The sequence below is a fragment of the Molossus molossus genome, unplaced genomic scaffold (genome assembly GCF_014108415.1).
Source record: "Molossus molossus isolate mMolMol1 unplaced genomic scaffold, mMolMol1.p scaffold_m16_p_11, whole genome shotgun sequence".
Lineage (NCBI taxonomy): Eukaryota > Metazoa > Chordata > Mammalia > Chiroptera > Molossidae > Molossus > Molossus molossus.
In genome coordinates, this window is record NW_023425346.1 from 53,545,060 (window position 1) to 53,564,557 (window position 19,498).

At 42.1% G+C, this 19,498-nt stretch overlaps 1 protein-coding gene across 6 annotated transcripts in view; it reads right to left on the reverse strand.

Moving 5' to 3' along the window:
• Nucleotides 1-19,498, reverse strand: part of SPATS2L (spermatogenesis associated serine rich 2 like) — a 159,378-nt gene that overhangs the window by 46,239 nt on the left and 93,641 nt on the right. For all 6 annotated transcript variants that reach the window (XM_036254037.1, XM_036254042.1, XM_036254040.1 and 3 more), the window contains 3 exons: nt 11,415-11,523; nt 8,194-8,243; nt 5,167-5,413 (listed from right to left, as the gene is read on the reverse strand). In XM_036254037.1, coding sequence (XP_036109930.1) covers nt 5,167-5,413; nt 8,194-8,243; nt 11,415-11,523 — 406 coding nt within the window. The remainder of the gene's footprint in view (nt 1-5,166; nt 5,414-8,193; nt 8,244-11,414; nt 11,524-19,498) is intronic.

Sequence of the window (19,498 nt, forward strand, 5' to 3'; positions counted from 1 at the left end):
ATAAATGTGAGGGTTCACGGGGTGCCAGATGCCGTGCTCACCTCTTCACGGGTTGCACTACTGCTCGGCACGGTCTTGTACAGTGTTCTAGTGTGTAGGTTAGGACACCAAGATGCACAGTGAGTGGTTAACTTGTCCAGTCACACACCCAGCAAGTGATGAGGCCAAGATCGGAATCCAGACCTGTGCAATGCTGAAGCCCTGGCTCTCCGCTACGGTATTATATTGCTGCCATGTGAGGGCGGCACGTCGCAATCCTGGGATACGTGCATTTGGCTTCACCATTCAAGTTCTAGATGAGCCGCTTTCCTCTCGTTGATGTTTCCTAATTCTCTGGTCTAATATGGGCTTAGAGGAGAAGAGAGATAATCTTGAAGCCAGGGACACCAGCAGAAAAAAATCGGCTTGGAATTCTGTAGGGAACCTCCTACCATAAATACACTGTGAAAGAGTCCGGTGGGATTTTTGTTTTGTTTTGTTTACAGGAAGCACATGGGAGGGACAAGCAGACCACGTTCTCAAATAGCAGCCCCTTCCTCTCACACTGGCTCATGAACTGGGAGAACGAGAAAGCAACTCTGCCTGAGGCGGCGCCTCGCCCACACGCACAGCCACGGCAGAGGTAAGTGGCTGCCCCTGTTCAGCGCCACGGGACAGGCATGAAGTCCGGTATGTGCTCATCAGCAAACTCAGCACAGAGCCTTCTGTTTGAGACAAGTAAAGGTAACAGGAGAGCTGGCTTCCCACGATGCTTTACAAGATGAGGGGACATGAAGGAAGGGTGCTGGGCCAGCAAGAGCTGCTGGAGACAAGGAAACTGCCCCCAAGTTTCCCTCAGGGTAGCCAGTTGGCCCACAGTCCTGCTGCTTGCTTGTTCAGAGGGAGTTGTGTCCAGTGGGACAAAGATACCACAGGAATCTGAGTTCTCGTTCTGGTCTACAAGGTGATAAGCACCTAGACATTTGGGCAATCTGAGCCTTAGGAAAGAGAGAGCAGGAGAAACATCTGGGAAAATTGGATCCTAGGGTCATCATGTGCTTTAAACATTCAGATGGGGCCTTAGAAATAAAAATGATCCTTGACATTACTTTTAGTAAGAATACATCTTGATCTACTTTTTGTCTGACTTTGTACTGGGATGCAGGATGAATCTTGATTGCATTATGTAAAAGATCTCGTTTGAGCTGTTATTAAAGATTCTGAAATCCAGAAAAAACTATTCCAAGGCTTAAAGAGGTAATTCTGTACTAAGTTTAAATCAAACTCCCAAACCTGACATGCAGCCTGTCCCACTCGACAGTGCTATATTTACAGCCTGAAATGATGATGCTTCGCGTGGTGTTTTTCATGTAGGAAGTCACACTAACACCCATGAACCACCTGTATTTATCTTAAAGCTATCTCTTCTCCTACCAGAAAATGGTTCTGTTTAAAACTTTTAAAAAGAGAGATCCTGAATGTCAAGGTTTTATAAAAAGATAAAACACGCTGCACATGTTCGCAGCCCGCTTGCCCAGCTGGGCACGCAGGGCGGGCTCGCTTGAGCCAGTTTCATTAACGGAGAGCTTGACGAATGCTCACCACCAACTGACTGCAGATTTCTTCTGGGCTCACACTTCAAACCCACTCAAGTACAGAATATCATTATATGGCTTTGTTATGATTACTTCTTCCCTAGTTTCTTTTTTCTTTTTAATTTATTTAGTTTATTGAATTTATTAGGGTGGCATTAGTTAATAAAATTACATTGGTTTCAGGTGTATAATTACTTCTACAATACATCATCTATATATTGTATTGTGTGTTCACCACCCCGAGTTAAGTCTCCTTCCATCACCATTTATTTTGCAGCAGCATAGATGGACCTGCAGAGCATTATGCTAAGTGAAACAAGCCAGTCAGAGAAAGACAAGTACCATATGATTTCACTTATATGTGGAATCTAATGAACCAAATAAACTAACAAAATAGAAACAGAGATGCAGAGAATAGACTGACAGCTGTCCGAGGGGAGAGGAGCTAGTGGCTGGGTGACAAAGGTGAAGGGATTAAGAAAATCCACTCATAGATACAGACAACAGACGGCAATTGTCAGAGGGAAAAGGGGGTGGGGAGACAGGAGAGGGTAAAGTGCAAACACATTGTGATGGAAGGAGAGCTGACTTGGGGTGGTGAACACACAATACAATTTTTCGATTATACAACATTTAGGAGTTAGGAAGCCTATGGCTTTAGCAATAACTCTCCAATGCACGAATAAAAATACATGGATTTGAGTCAGGCTTTCGCAAACTAAAGAGGGTTACCCCAGGAGGGTGGGTTATCTTCTCAGCTTCTTAACTTGTTTTCCTGAGCTGTAAAATTAGGGAACCGGATCGAAGGATCACTCCCATCCTTTCTAGTTCCACAGGTCTACTGAAAATAGGGGGCAGAATGGCCAAGATCTAACACTCACACGTGAAATATTGGTTAGCGTTCTCTGGATTGCCAACAGATTGAACAAGCATTTTAAAGTAATCTGGCAGTCTTGGCCTCAACTTCCTGTAGACTTTCATTCTTTTTGGGAAGAAAAACCTAACCAGTTACAAACTCATTTAAAAATGTATGGTCTTAATAAACGAGCTGCTAATGAAGTTCATGGTCAACAGGAGTCCCTTCCTTTCCAAAAGTATCAAATAACCTTCCATTACCATCATTTATCCTTTTAGAGAAAAACTTACATGAAGCATAAATTTGTAGTGAACCAAGAACATTAAAAAAATCATGCTGACATATCCCAATGCCTTCACACTAAACTTACAAAACTGAAGGGATCCTGGGAGGGCTCTTTGTGCACAGATAATTCTTCACAGGAGGTTTCATAGCAGGATGGACAGAAGCCCCCCTGCATGAGAACTTCTCTAGTGGGGACTTAACTTTCCTCCCGTTGTGAAGGAAAGCTCTCAATACTGCATCTGCTCCAACGTCATATACTTAATAGAGTTACCAAAATTGTTTTAGGGAGAAGGTATAAATTATCAGTAAATGAACAAATATATGTGCTAGGCTTTTAGTCTATGATTGATATCAAAACAGCAACGTGAGTAATTAGATTTTGAAAGTAATTCATGTGAAAGCAATAACAAGCGAAGTTGGGAATCTGCCACTCGATTATTTCATTTCTTTCTCCTGCCCTGACTATAAATCACAACATTCTCAAAATGGTAGGCATTGCAAAAACCGCATTGAAAAATTCCTGGAAAATCCAGATTCTAAATAGAAATAGGTTATTTTTGTTGTTTGTTTGTTTGGTTTTAAGAATTCATTGTATGGTAAGGATTACCAGAATTTCAGCACTATTGACAGAGTTGTTAGGTAACGTGATTATGGAAGAAAATTAGTGCTTTGTGAGCCACCTAAAAACTTCCTCGTGTGTTGTGCAGTGAGTCACTTATTAATGCTGCCTCGCTGCATTCCTGATGGGGCACGTACGTGTCACCATGCGATTTTATATTTTGCACCTGTCTCTTCTGCTAGACTGAACTCTTCCTAGGCAGGGCCCCTGTCTTGTTCATCTTTGGTTTATCAGAGGTGAGCACTGCCTCACACAGAGCAGGTGCGTGTTGAGTCAACTCCTCCCTACTGTTTTCTAACCCTCCAAGTCCTCTCTGCCGCCTCAAGTCTATCGGTTCTTCGGTACCCACTGCTCCCCCGAAATCTCCCTGCATCGCTCTGTCAGACGGGGCACTTCTCTTCCCCAAACCACTAACTCAGCGGTATAGGCCCAGCCTTCTCTGGAAGGGGATCAGAGCATGATTCCCTCAGGGCCTCGGCCATACCGCATCTGTCTCCGCATCTACTGGGGCACCTAGCACCTGTCTCCGCATATAAGAGGTGATGAAACAGTCGCTGATTCAATAAACTCCGGATTTTAATATAGAAGGACTTTGGGAATCGTTAGTGTCGAGGGTCTCATCAAGGGATCCACCACCTTTAGGAGGCGTTTTGAAAAAAATGACGGGGCATTTTTAAAACTTGTCAAAATGATGTGTGGATGGGTGGGGAGGGCAGGATACTGGCTGACTTACAGTCTCAGGAAACCTGCACAACAAAGAATTGGCCTGTGTCCTGAATTTTCTCACGTCCTTCCAGACACTTTACACATGAGCCCAAGGTATGTTTTGGCACTGTTTAAGTTGGCTTTCCAGGATTCAGTTGCTGTGTAAATTAAAAAATCGTACTTTACAGTGTTCATAACTTTACCAAGAGTATCTCTCCACTTGGAAAATCACACGGCCAACTTCACCAGCAGTTACTGTATTTGAGTTGACAGCCAGCCCCCCGGGTCACTCTGCGTGCTTAGCGGTCACGGTCACTCCCATGTCTTCATACAAACATACTTTAGCTCTTAATTAGCACGTCAAATACAGAGAAACAGTGCCCATGATGTGCAGCCATGTCTTACTTCTTTTAGTGCAAAATGATTCATTATAAACAGGTGTGAACATCTGGCCATTTCATTAGATCTTCTATTTTAGCTGTTTCTGATTTCTTATATATTTTATTTTATTGAAATTCTGTTTCTAGGTAGATTGCATTATCTATGAATTTCATTTTAGGATTTGTTGTAAAAATGGAGCCCTGGGTAAGTTAGTATTGAGGACCACTGATCTAGTGCAGTTTCCCTGTTTTCAGAAAGAAAATGGGACAGTAGAGATGAAATGATGTACCCATGGCCATACAGTTGATGAAGTAGATTAGTTAATATAGCCCAAATAATTAGCATTCCAGATTTGAACACTCTGGAAGATTATGTTCTGTCACATCATAGAAAGTATTACCCTTTAATAACATTCCTTCTGCCGCCAGTTCTCTCTCCTTGATCCCAGCAAAGGTGTTTAGGAAGAAAATTTCTTTAGACTTGGAATTGCCATTTTCCTAATGATCCTAATACGGGCTAGAACTGTGTTCTAAGAAGAAGATAATCCCTTGGTTCAGTGCAGTGCGAGGCTGAGCGTTCACCCTCTGGCCTGTGACCGTCCTCCTCCCCCACCGCCCCGCAGGAAGACGGTCTGAACCCTCGTGCACGGACCTACACCACCGACAGTAGCAGTGACGGGGCCACAGGCTCCCTCTGCATCTTTTCTTCCATATCTTCCTAAGCAACTTTTCTGAGAAAGTACTGACCTGTGACCCCACGGAGTGCCTTCGAAGGTTCCTCGAGTATTGAGATCTTTTTCTCACGCGGGGGGAGGGCTGGTTTTTCACTGGCGGAGTCGGTGGACGAGCTGTCCTTCTCACAGCCATTTACATGGCCATTTTGAATCTGTGCTGGTGGGGGCTGCAGGGGCCCCGCTTCCGGCCTCTCTGCCTTGTCTTTAGCATCTTTGTTGCCTTGATGCTGCTTGGACTTGCTTCTTTTTCTTTTGTTGTTCTAGAATGAGAAACAAATGAGATAATATGATTTAGCTCAGGCCCTTGAAATAGAAGATGAACCTGACAGACCAAAGGAAGATGCCATATGTCTACAGGGTGGGGCAAACAGTGTATTCTTACTTATTAAATATATATATATATATATGGTTTCCTGGCCCTTCTGATAGAATGGCTGAAATCACCTACATCTTTATTAACCACCCAACTTAATGTAAGTATCTTCTTTCTTACAGTAAGTTGTGGAACTTTTACTTCATAAACAGTGGCTTAAATACTGACACATTGTCTGAGTAAATCGAGGTACTACACGAGTGGTAATAGAGTTTAATCTTGTGAGCACATCCTGGAAGAACTAGAATTCAGCTCCCACACCACTGGAGAATAGCTATCTGTTCTTAAAGGGGTGATGAGGGTGGGGGAGGCGGGGAGGACACTAGTTCTGACCTTGGGAGGAGGGGAGACTGATCGAAGGACTGGGATGAAAAAGGCAGGCAAGTCTTTGCAAAATGAGGGAGGTAAAAGGCAGATCTCCAAAGTCCACACTGGGTCTATGAAATAGGCACCAACCCACCAGGAGATCCCCAGATGCTCCCACCGTCCAGGAGGTCCCGGGCAGTCAGGACCCCAAATCCTCCCCACGAATATTTAGGCTGGAGCAGACGACGACGACAAAGTGAGGCCGAACTGATGGGGGTCCGCCTGGGTTTGGACTGTGCAGCAGGATCCCTGGACCTCTCTGCTGTGAGCATTACAAGGCTTCACTACCCTGCGTTTCAGGCAACTGAGAATTTTTAGACCTGAATTATTACCATATGGCAGAATTTTACTGTTCCTCTCCAAAACATCCTCGTGGTCACCACACATAGCAATCTAGAGGAGATTAGGATGTTGTTCCTAATTATGTTGTATGCTTTACAGACTGACTTTGGTTTTGTATCTGGGGGATATTCAATGTTCTTGACATTCAGCATGGTACAGGCCTCAGCCAATCGGAACAGACGCTGACCCATCAGGACACGCCCTGTCTGCCTGCTGCGCCCGTGGGCACCAGCTGAACCTCAGCCTGGCTTTGTTCTTCAACACACTTGGAAGAGAAATACAAAGAAACAGATTTCTCTTCTGAATTCTCCTCCCTACTCCCTTTCTTTTCCTTTGAACCCAAGACCATGCCCCGAGTAAGCACTCCCCTAGAGAAGTGGGTGACGGGAAAGGCCAGCAGCACCCACTCCCACACAAGCCCCACATCCACTGGTCTGGGGAGACCGTTTTCCCTCTGAACCTCTGAGAGGGAGGCTCAGTAATGAGTTGGGTCTGCAGCTGCTGTCTGGTCCTTTTTTCACATCACAGAAATTCGTACCCAAAGCACACTTCTGAAATGTTTCTATGTGAGTGTAAATACTGCCTTTCAATCACTGGTGAATCATCTGCATCTCACACAAAAGCCTGGGAAGCTATGATTAAAGATAAGCAGAGATTGTCAAAGATGGTGGCACACAAAGACTAGGAAAAAAGTCTCAAATTCCTCCTGTTCTACATGAAACTAGGAAGAGAAAAAGGGGAAAGAGTAATTCCAGCGATCTTGGGATTTGATGAAAGTAATACTGCTTGTTTGTTTGGGTTAAAACCTGTTTCACAGGCCTGTGATCTTCCCTCATGGAGAAGGATACCCTGGTGTTTATACCCTGGGATACCCCAAACTCAGGTCCTGCTGCCAAATGGTGGCAACAGGTGGGGCAGGTGCTCTGAGAAAGCAGACTTCTGTGGAAGTCACGGGCAGGTACAGGCCCAGAGCAAGGAGAGACCTGAGCCCTACGGGAGCTGGTGGGCACCCTCACAAGGTCAGGATGGGGCGTATGGAGACAGAGCGCTGGTGCGTTCACACGCACAGCTCACACGTGTCCAGAAGTCGCTCTTGGTGACTAGACAGGAAAGCAAAATAATGTGAAAGGGGCAGATTAAAAGATTCCCTCTGTTTTCTTTTTATTAATCAATTAATTTTTTATCCTCACCCAAGGACATTTTTGTATGTATCTTCAGATAGAGCAGGAGGGAGAGAGGGGGGAAGAGAGAGAGAGAAACATTGATGTAAGAGAGACACATCGAGTGGTCGCCACCCACATGACCCCAACCAGGGCCAGGGACAAACTGCAACTGAGGTACATGCCCTTAGGGGGAACTGAACCCTGGTCTCTCTGGTCCGCAGGCCAACACTCTAATGGCTGAGCCAAACTGGCCAGGGCCTTCCCTCTGTTTTCAAGGAGGAGTCTGCCAGGGTTTTCAAGAGGGAAAAATAGGCACATTACTGTGATTTTAAAGTATTCTCTTTCTCTCTTCTTTTATATATATATAAAAAAAAGAGTATAGCTTTGAACTCAGCAAAAAGGTAACTCAGAGCAGTTTTGGACAGATTCTTTCAGTTGGAAAAACATGTAAAAATATATTTAGAGCTTTTCCAAGTATCTTTAAAACACTCCCTCATTTTTTCCTTTGTGCTACAGGATCTGTTCAGGCAAGTTAATGTCTTGAGTCCTTTGAAATCTCAGGCGAGGTTCCCCCTAATACTTAGAAAGAAAAACTCGGGGACTTCTGAAGAGCACCTGGTGGTTAAAAACACCGACCAGAAAACACCGAGAGGCGGCCGGAGACTGCGGAAGCTCTCTGGGTGCACATATTAACATATTTGAGAAAAGCGTACAATTGGCAGCCTTGTTAAAATGATAACAACAATGAAAGTTTTGATTGAAGATGTTACTAATTTACAATCAATATTAATCTTACCTTCTTTTTTCCTGTCATATTCCATTCTTTTAGAACTTGAATTGCACTGCCTAGACAAAGACAAAGGACCTTTAACGAGTATCACATAATAAAACACCACACAAGATTCATCTTGTTCTTTTCATCTTGGTAGCGATTTTTTTTCTCTGCTTTTTCATTTGTTTTGATACGTCCTACCTCAATAAAAATGCCAGTTTCATGTTTTACTTCCAGATTTTCATTTAATTCACTGCATGATCTTCGTTTTATCAAAATATTAAGCCCTACTACATGAAGCTTACTTTTTTTTTATCATTATGTTGTCTTAGAGAAAATGAAATATATCTTGAGAATTTTCTGATAGCTTCATTGCCATAAGTAGAATTAAAATTGTTCTGTTTGATGTATGAATCAAAATACCTATAATCTTCTGGACCAAACATGGGATCTGAACATTATTAACCCTGTGAGTAATAGCTTTCTGGTCGGCCATCCCTGATCTTTTCCCTGCCTCTACTATGCTCGCAGCTTGCAGGGTGATCAGAAAGACAGAGGACCTGGCGTGTGTTTTGCTCTCATCACTGTGGAAAGGGGTGGGATGTGGCCTTTTCAAGGCGACCACAAAAAAGAGTTCATCAAGTGACAACTGAGTCCCAGGTTCTGCCAGTGCCATTCACACACGCATGTGGAACTACACAGACTCAGAGGAGAAGCCTCACCTGACATGTTACACAGACTTGAAAAGAAGTGTTTTACCACTGCTCAGCCACACTAAATGTTTCCGCCTCTCCCAACACAGTTCTTTCACTCACTCCAACCTCAATGGGGGTAATTTCAACAATAACTTATTGCTAATGAGTACATCAGTTTTCTCAGATAAACAGGCATTTCAGAGTAGCTTTTCAGTGTATGCTTTTAACCACCTAAGCATTCTCATACAATGTCATTACACTAATAGTGTTCTGCAGTGAGTGTGTTGGCCAAACAGAGATAAACTTCAGCCTAGCCTTTATAACAAATGTCAAATTAGTGGGTCCCAATTATTGAGTCTCCAGTCACTGTTGGCTAAGCAGAGGCCATACTGCTTTAACTAATGTTTAGACGGGCTAATTATTCCTGTCTACTCAAAGTTTCTAATTCAATGCCCCTGGTAGGCTTTTTGAGTTACGTGTACTTGAAATAATATGACTGCACTTAAAAATAAGCTATAATTCAGACTTTTATTAACTGGGCTGGTCATTCTCCAATTTTCCCAAAGAACTGATGCTTCACAGTATTCTCCTTTTGAAGAACTCTAGGAAGTCACTTGCATCAGGTTTCTTGGTAAGTCATGCCAGTGGCTAATAATCATTAGGGCAGTACTTATTCATTGTGAAACTTCAGTTTTCTAAATAAAAAAAATTTTTAAATGTCAAAAATTCACTGTCCTTTTTAATCAGAAGAAGGTCAGTTGCTTCCTGCTTTCAACTGCAATATTCAAGTACTCCTCTGGTTTTCAAATATTAACATAAATTCTATTGGCAATTTTAAAACTGAGCTTTTAGAGAGTAATTATGAAGAAAGTACCATGTTTACAAAGAATTTTGAAACTGTTATTATTAAATTTTAATTATACTAAAAATACTTAGTGTTTTCAGTCCACTCAGAAACAGTGCTTTTAATATGCCACGTAAGTGATTCCTAACAAATATTTTTTGATTCTCAGCGGTTTTTAAACAAGTCGTCGGATTGGTCCCCAACAAAAATGACACGAGGTTCCTCAGCGATCAGTGAGTTTTTTTTAATTTTATTTTTTAATGAGACCTCAACAGTGACAAGGTGAACATTTCAAGAAGGACAAGCAAGGTGCTCTATTTAAATACAAACGGATTTGATGACAGTGTGTCAGTTACTGAGCATCTGCGCATTTCATCAGGGTCACTTTGCAATAAAAACTTTCATTGTGGGGGCCGAAATCCAAGTGAGGGCGGGCAGGGAGGGGGATAATAGCCCTTTCTCTTTCCTAAAGCTCTTTTTCCATTCGAGTGATGTTGGCAAGTGAAACCTGAAAAGAATTTATCTGAGCCAGGATGTTCATAGTTCCAAAATTTTTTTCCTGAGACAAATTGCTCTGAATGCTGCAATACCGGATTAAATTTGCACTCTCTATTATATTTTTTTATGACTAAAGATTCTATATCTCCTAGGCCATGAATCAGGGAAAACAGAAAAGCTGTGCACTATGGGTCGGCTTGCAGGTCTATTTGGAATGATGATCATTTTTAATTCAATTAGGACCTTAAACGTTGGCTGCAGACATCAGAATGTGAGCATGTTGTCTGATTCCAAGACCTTGCCTGAAATGAAATTATACTTGTAGAAACTTAGGAAGATTATCTACTCCTAGGAAAATGAATAAGTCAAACTATCCTTACAAATAAAGTGTAAACAGGATATAGTTGAGAAATGTGCTGATAAGTCTTCCCTGACCTTATTTGCCGAATTATGTTTAACTAGTCCATGTTTACAAAATTGGAACTAATACCAGGACAAAAGGCGTCATGATAACCAAGGACGGGTACAAGATCTTTGTTCATAAATGAAACTTATTTAATTTGATCAGAAGAGAATTTCCCCATAGTGTACAGGAAATCTAAAGCAGTAAGTTATACATTTATAGGATAAAAACACTGAGACTCAAGATACTATAACATCACTGGCAATGGGTTGTCTAAAAAAGCAAACATTTTTTGAAAAAGCAAAATGGTTCTAGAAGTAGACAAGATGAATTGATATTCTGATTAATTAGGCAAACTCAAAATAAAAAAGTTAAGGATATTAAAGAATAAACCAGTCCTTTCAGATATAAAAGTATCAAATCCAAGGATTCCAGTCACAAAGCCAAGTAAAATGATGCTGGTTGATGAGAAGACTTCCTAGATCAGGAATGAGGTACATCCTCCATTCGCAAGGACATCATCAAATAAAGGACATGTTTAATTAAGAAATGTAAATGATTGGTAGACAATGGAATGACTAGTATTATAAACTGTTTAAAAAATATCTATAGTGTTTTTGTTAATGATGAAAAAATATTTAAATTGTGTTCTTATTGAGTATGTACATGTGTTTTTAAAGATGAATGTTTTTATGAGAAAGTATTAGTGACAAATCGCTATTCAATGCATTTAAGAAAAAACATACAGAAATACACAGAACAGTTAGCTCTGACATCTTCAGGTTCAGGGCACATGCATACTCACCGTCCACAAAGGCTTGCACTGCTTTGTCTACATTAAAATCAAACTGCTGTAGCACCAGGACTATCTCATTATTGCTTTTGTTGGGAACAACTGATCGAACTGCATAGATCTGTAAAGGAAAATGAAAGGGAAACACTTTAAATGTTTTCCATCCATGCATTTCTCTCTGGATAGAATTATAACTGTTAGAAAGGCTTTGAGAAGCCAACTAATTTAGCCTCTTACCATCAAGCATACTCAAAGCATTTTAGGTCAGTAAAAATTCATCCTGGAAATCACCTTGACACCCACTTTACTGTGTACACATTTCTTACAAAGGTCCCCTTGTTAGGACTTCAGTAGCAAGTGTGAAAAGCCAAGTCTGGCTTACCCCTCTGCCCTCCCCCCAGACTCCAGATGCACACAAGACGTGTTTGCCGGGAGGACACAGATGTTTTCTGCCTCAGGCTCTCCTCTCCATTGGCGCAGGGAGGCATCTTTGGAAAACATGCAGAAATAGCCTCACGCCTCAGCTTCTCTTATCTGCACAGTGGTAACAGTCATCTCGAGGTTAACACAAGTGTGTTGTGAAACTCCATTGTTTATAGAGATATAAAAAGGTGGGGCATTGTATTTTTGAAATAACAGTCTTAGCTACAATAAAGAGAATGTTCCCAAACACACTTCTAAAAACCAAACATTTAAAACACAGCAAAGCCATACGTGAAGGTTAAGAATTTCAATACATTAGGCTGAGAGTAATTTTTTTTTTTTTTTTTAGAAAGTATGTTTTTCTTATTTTATTAAAAATTTTTTTTTCTCTATTAACTTTAGAGAGAGAGGTAGGGAAAGGGGAAGAGAGATAGAAACATCGATGAAAGAGAACATTGATTGGCCACCTCCTGCTTGCCCCCCACTGGGGATTTGACCCACAACCTGGGCATGTGCCCTGACTGGGAATCGAACCGGTGACCTCTTGGTGCATGGGTTGATGCTCAACCACTGAGCTACACCAGCCGGGCTGATAATCAATTTTTAATGACTTATACATATTTCTTAGTCAAATTTAGCACATACTCTTTCATCTGGCTTGATATAATGAACCGATTTTTACCTCACAGAACTTGCAATTGCTGTAGGATGCTCTATATACTTTAGCAAAACCTGGTTCACCAGCTTTCTATCCAGGAGATTACTGTTGCTGCTACTAAAACTACTAGAGGACTGCACAGTGCAAAGATAAGGGCATCATGATGACGACCACGAAAACGAGGCACAACCTTTACATGTTTACATCCACGGTGATTTGTGGCCAGTGAGTTCGAGAGTTCCCTGCAGTTTATTGTAATCAGATTCATGGCATATGGATTATATGGGTATGACATGTGTAATGTGACTTGACTGACTAGAACATTTAATTAAGCAGTACAGCCTCTTTCCTAATTATGTTAGGAAACAGGCAGCCTTCTCCACACACTGTATGTAAGAGCATTTAGATTATAACGAGAAAACAGTACAAGCTGTGGGCACGTGGCACTATAGATCACAAAGCTGGTTTTGAATCTTAATACTCATAAATGTGGTTTTTCCTAAAAACTCTAATACAATATATGTATTTGTATATATGTGATTTAAGATTCTTCTGATTTTTTTCTATTCTCTCATTTTATGGTTCTTAGTTCTTCTAGCCTCCATATTAAAATACAGTAACTTCTTCAAATCTAAGCTCTTTCTCACTTTTTCCCTTTTTCTCTTAAAATCCATTCAGTGAGCATTTTTTGAATGCCTATTGTGTGACAAGGCACCAAACTTCTGGAACTAATAGACTAGAGAGAAATGTACACGTTGATAAAATAATCACACTAATACATGCTTATTCGTTGTGATTAAAAACTATAAAATCATGTGACAGGGAGATGTGGCTTTATATAGATATGCTAAGATCTCAAGTGAGAAGAGATGAATGAGAGGTAAGGGGAAGGAGAGCATGTTAGGTAAGAGGACCAGCGTCAATGAAGAGCAAGGCACAGAGGAGGAGAGAGTGGCTGGAAACAAGTACGGAGGGAGGCAGAGAATGAGGCTTCTAGAGGGTAACTCGAGGCCAGAGACGGACAAGGAGCAGACCATGCAGGGCATACAGGGCTGTGCAAAGTGTTTAAGTCTCATGAGCATCCCTCAACGGTCCTTTTGTTAAGTTGTCCTTTATTATTCATTGATTGTGTTAAGAAGATAGCTCTCCCTCTCCCTCTCCCTCTCTATAAAACATTGTGTAAGCTAAGGTGTTGGTTTGATACACTTACGTACTGCAAAATGACTACCACCACAGCATTAGCTACCATCTCCATCCCATCATATAATTACCATTTTGTTTTTGTGGTGAAAACATTTAAGATCTACCCTCAATAACTTTCTTTTTTTTTTTTTTTATCCTCACCCGAGGATATTTTTCCATTTTTTGTACAGACAGAGTGGGAGGGAGAGAGAGGAAGAGAGAGAGAGAGAGAGAGACATAGACGTGAAGGGACACATCGAGTGGCTGCCACCCGCACGACCAACCAGGGCAGGGGACAAACTGCAACCGAAGTACGTGCCCCTAGCGGGAACCGGACCCGGGTCTCTCCAGACTGCAGGCCGACGCTCTAACCGCTGAGCCAAACCGGCCAGGGCTACCCTCAATAACGTTCAAATACATGATTCAGTATTATTAGCTACAATCACCATGCTGTACATTAGATCCCCAGAACTTGTTAAATCTTATAACTGCAAGTTTGCATCCCTTGACCAATACCTTGCCACTTCTCTCTTTTAAGAGAAGCCAGGATGGAGAGAGAAACAAGAACAAAAACACCTGCATCCAACCCAGGAAAGTCATTAACAGTGTATGTCCAACAATAAACATAATGGCCTAGTATTTACCAGTGCATTGGAGTTATGAATAAACATTACGTATTACCTTGCTAATGTAGTTCTTTTAAATAAAATTCTAGCATTTCAATTCTCTATAGTTAGTATTATACAAAATTTCTTAATAATCATCATTATTATTAGCACATCAGCAATGTCCTAAATAATTCAATGTTTAGTTATTAATTACATTAATTACATTATACATGGGTTTGAACTGTGCAGGTCCACTTATACTTGGAGTTTTCTAAATAAATATTGTAAATGTATTTTTTCTTCCATATGATTTTCTTTCTTTTTTAAAAAAAAATGTTTTTACTGATTTTAGAGAGAGAGGGAGGGAGGGAGAGGGGGAGAGAGAGAGAAACATCAATTGGCTTATTCCTGTACACTCCCTACTGGGGATCAAGCCTGAAACCCAGGCATTTGCCCTGATCAGAGAATAGAACCGGGGACATTTTGGTGTATGAGACAATGCTCAACCAACTGAGCCACACCAGCCAGGGCCATAGAATTTTGTTAATAATATTTCCTTTTCTAGCTTACTTTATTATAAGAATACAGAATATAATACATATAACATACAAAAATGTGTTAATTGTTTATGTCATTGGCTTCTGGTCAATAGTAGGCTCTTAGTAATTAAGTTTTGGGGGAGTCAAAAGTTACACTTAAATTTTTGACTGTGTGAGGAAGGGGTAGGCATGCCCATAACCCCCCAAGTTGTTGAAGGGTCAACTATAGTTACATTAGATCAGAATTTTCAATCCACCTACACAGTTGTGTGATTAGTAAAGACCCACAATTATGGAATAAACATAAACTAACTGTCCTCTCTGTTTCTAGTCTCTCCTCTGCAAAACATAACATACTGCATCATGTTAAGTCAAAGCACAGTATAAACCATAGCTTATAGAGACACTTTCTTTTTATACATTTATACTACTCTTAACTATTCCTCTTTTTAAAGAAAAAAGACAACCGTGATCAGGTACAGTAAACATCTATCTTTGTCATTTTATGTATCCTAGCTTTGAATGTATCCTTAGAAAATTGTCAACAACTGAATTCTGATATCAAATCTAACTATGAATATTGCATACAATTCCCGGAGGAAGATACTTAAGACAGGAATATCAAGTTTTTAAAAAATGAGAGAAAAAGGGAAAAAAACAGTTTCTGCTTATTCTTAGCTATTCCATGGTAATATTGAATTCTAGTGAATTTCTGGGCCAAGCTCTTTTTCTGCTTTAATCACTGAACTTAGCTGATGTGAAGGGTGCAGTATTGTTTCTCCACCTTCTTATTTATATTCACTCCATTTATTTTCCTACGAAAATGCCTTTGAGAAAGATGGTGAAATCGTGTGCACTCATATGTGCGCATGAAAATACAGGAACCTCAGTGTCGCCGTTCATGATGCAGCCCCAGTCCCAAGGGGTTTAAACATTTAAACCTGAAAAAGACTTCATGATGAAGTAAGTAGCTTTAACTTAAGGAAGGGGTAACAAAGGCAGGGTTATAGTGAGGCTGTTTCGAAAGGCTGCCTCTGCAACTTGGAAAGGAAGCTCCTGGAGGAATGGATCAATCAGCGCGTGACTAATGGTAGTTTGCATGCGGGGAGGTCATAAAATTCACTCCTGCAGTGATTGTTCTGCATAGGCTGTTTCTGGCGCTGCCTCAGCCCCACAGCCCCACTGCACTGCCACAGCCCCAGCTGATCTGATGTGGCTGCTGCTGTGGCTTCACCCCGAAGCCCACTGTTTGCAGCTGCACTTGACTGCGTCCCTCTGGGTTCTCATGCCATCCACAGAGTGCTGCAGGAGGGCCGGCCAGGGCCAGGCAGCAGTGCAGGCTGGCGGTGACCATCGGGACGCCTAGTCAGCGGTTCATTTAGCAACTACTTTACCTTTCCCGAATCACGTTCCCCTGCTTTGCTTCTGAATTAAATCTGGTTTGGCAAATCCAATTTGCCTTTGAGAAACTTGCATTTTGCACCTCAAAAGTTGTTTTGATTTAACCTTCAGCGTTTTAATCTCCCCTTCCCTCCCCTGTCTGGGGCTTTCTCTCTGGCTGGGCGTGTTCTGGCCCATTCTGCCTCAGGCCTGCCTGCTGGCACTTCGTCCCTTCACAAGCCCTCTGATTTCAGCTTCCTACATCCACCCCCTCCTCTGTACCTGAGGTCTGGTAGCTGTTAGCAGGTTTCCTCATTCACACAGGGCATCTTTTGAGCCTGTCTGTGATGACTCCTTAGAAATTCTTGCCTTACCGATGAGTCATCTGGACTATGTCTGAGTTTCAAACATGGTTCTGACCACAGTGTCCAGTCCACCTACACAGCTGTGTGATCAGTAAAGACCCAGCATTATCAAATAAACATAAAATAACCGCGCTCTCCGCTTCCAGGCTCTCCCCTGCTAATTCATTCCGAGGCTATTGCCGGACTGCTCTTCCTAAAGTGTAACCATGAACGTTTTACCACCTTCCTTTCTAAGAATAAAGTTAATTCTCTAGACCTGGCTTTCAAGGCCATCAGCAATTGGGCTCCAACCTGCTTCTCCAAACGCCCCTCTTGCTCCGCCCCTGGCGGACAAACACAAGCCCAGTGTTGGCCTCTCCCCCGCGTCTGTGTGTTTTGCCTTTGACCTGAGCTGTGTCTGTTTGTCCGAATCTTACATTCCCCAGCTGACAGGCCATGTGTTCCGTGCAGTCCTGCACCACCCCTGCCAGAAGTCATCTCTGCCTCCTTTCAATTCCCTTAGCCCTTAACAGTAGGTATCTCTTAACACTTAGCACCTGTGACTTTGTATCTGAAGTGTTTGTGGACATGTGGTGTCTACTAGAGGGTAAGCGACAAGGACAGAATCCTCCTCTTAGACATTTTTGCATAATCACCATGCCCACTTGAATGACCGAATGCGTTTGCCAGCATCTCAGGCTGCTGTTGCGTCAAAGGAACGTGCCGCCAGCATCGCAGGTCATCCCACTGCTCCTCATTTACCATCCACAGCGACAGAGGGTGAGCCTCAGTCGACTGTGATGTAACCTAAACATCACGGGGGTAGGAAGAATACACACAGCTCTTTAAATGTCGATAACAGAGATGGGAAAACATTTATGACTCAATAATTTTCCTTTCTTTATGAGGTACTCATGGTATTCTGTGGAGTTTTGAAAACATGAAATGGCATAGTAACTGCCTATCCTTCCGAAGCTCAGTCCAGCAGATATTGGTCAAGCTCCCATTAGGTGAAGGGCCCTGAGGACATGAAGGGAAACCAGATGCAGTTCCTCCCCAAGAGGGGCAGCGTAGCACGTGGAATAACGCGGGGCTGTCGTTAGGAACAAGGTACTGTGGTACTACAGAGAAGAGAGCAGTTACATCTGCCCGAGGAGGGGAGACTGCTTTCGAGAGGAGACAGCCAAATGTCATGGGAAGAGCTTTGGAATGAAACACACCTGTGTTCCAATCTTGGCTCTGCTACGTGCTGGCTCTATGACTTTGGATGAACAGTTTAAATCATTGAAACTTGGTTCTGTAGCTGTAGAAATGAGGCTATTACTTGCTAGAATCTCTGGAAAAATGAAGAGATGATGCATAAAAGTGTCTGATATAAAATTTGAAATACATTAGATGCTCAATGAATTTTTTAAAGGAAAGGGTGGGAGTATTTACATGGGGCCACAGAGGAGAAGGGTCTCTCTAGGTGTAAAGGCTGACCTGTCTTTACAATGGAAAGAACATGTGGCCTGTGTGTTGGCCAAGACTTATCTGGGGAGATTGACCTGTGTACCTCCCTTCTCGAGAACCTTTCCCCAGCTTCCGTGAGTAGTCCGTGACCCCAAGGCTCTCCTCAATCCCCTCTCCTGCAAGCTGACTGGTGCCATAGGAAGCCCATCTCTAGGGTGACTAACAACACATGTTTCTTTTCTCTCTCTCTCTCTCTCTCTCTCATTCTTTCATTTATTTATCTACGACTGGATATAGCAGTAACAAAACAGATATAGTCACTACCATACCTAGAGAGGAAAACAGATGTAAACATGTAAATTAAAATATACATATAATTGTAACTCATGCTAAGTGAGTGCCATGAAGGAAGCAATCTGAATACAGTAACAACGATCACAGCAGCCAGGACAGCGGGCCAATCAGATTCCCTGCCGTGGGTTCTGCACTGTTCCACACGGAGGGGGAGAACAGACGCATTTGGGATCTGCCTCGCTTCTTGCCTTTCCTGCTCCCTGAGCTTTTCCTGAAGTCCTACGAGAACCTACCAGACCTTTATAATAACCTCTTTTTTTCCTGCACTAGTTTGAGAGGGTTTCACTTTCTAGAACAAGTAGCAAGTGCCTAGAGGCAACATTAGTAGTTAGGGATGAAAACAAAAATAAAGCTAAATAGTCCAACTAGCAAAGGAAAGAAATGGCCAGTTTTGAAGATAAATGCAGTTAGCATGTAAATGACAGATGGAGGAAGAGAGACCCATGGGCCTTGTTCACATACCCCTTCTAGCACTCATGTTGCCATAATTATTTACTTATGTAGCTATTTGCCTCACTGGGATGTGAGTTCTTGAGTGACAGCAACCATATCTTTATATCCACAGGGCCGACCCCTAGAACAATGGGTGGCATTCAGTAGATGATTCATACATGTTGAATTAATTAATGAATGACTGAATGAGCAAAAGAAAGGAGATGGTCACTGAAATATTCCAGTTTATTTATTCGCTTTTTGTTCAGTGCATCTCTGGGTTCAGCATAAAGTATAACACAGTATTAAAAAGTATTCAAGCCCAAAATGTATGAATTGCTTCTGAGATCCCAGGTACCACATATGGCTGGCCCTAGCCTTGGGGAGCTTGAAGTCTTGGGGGTGAGCTTAATCTTATCCCCTGCAATAAGGACAGCAATCGAATAGCCAGTAGCTTCCTTTTCACACCAGTGAGAACCAGAGTTATTTATGGGTTTGCCGTTCCTGCAATTTTGAAAGGAATTTTATAATCAGCTTTGGTCGCATTTCTCAAAGGCTGAGCCATTCAGAGATGCCTTAGAAACAGCTCGTCTGTGTACATTTTGCTTCACTTGCTGAGCCACTAATATTATCTTCACACTAATGAAGGCAGTTCTCCCGTGAATCTTCTTGGGGAAGAAAATACTCTTTGCAGACCGGTGCCTTTGCATCATGGATAATTCTG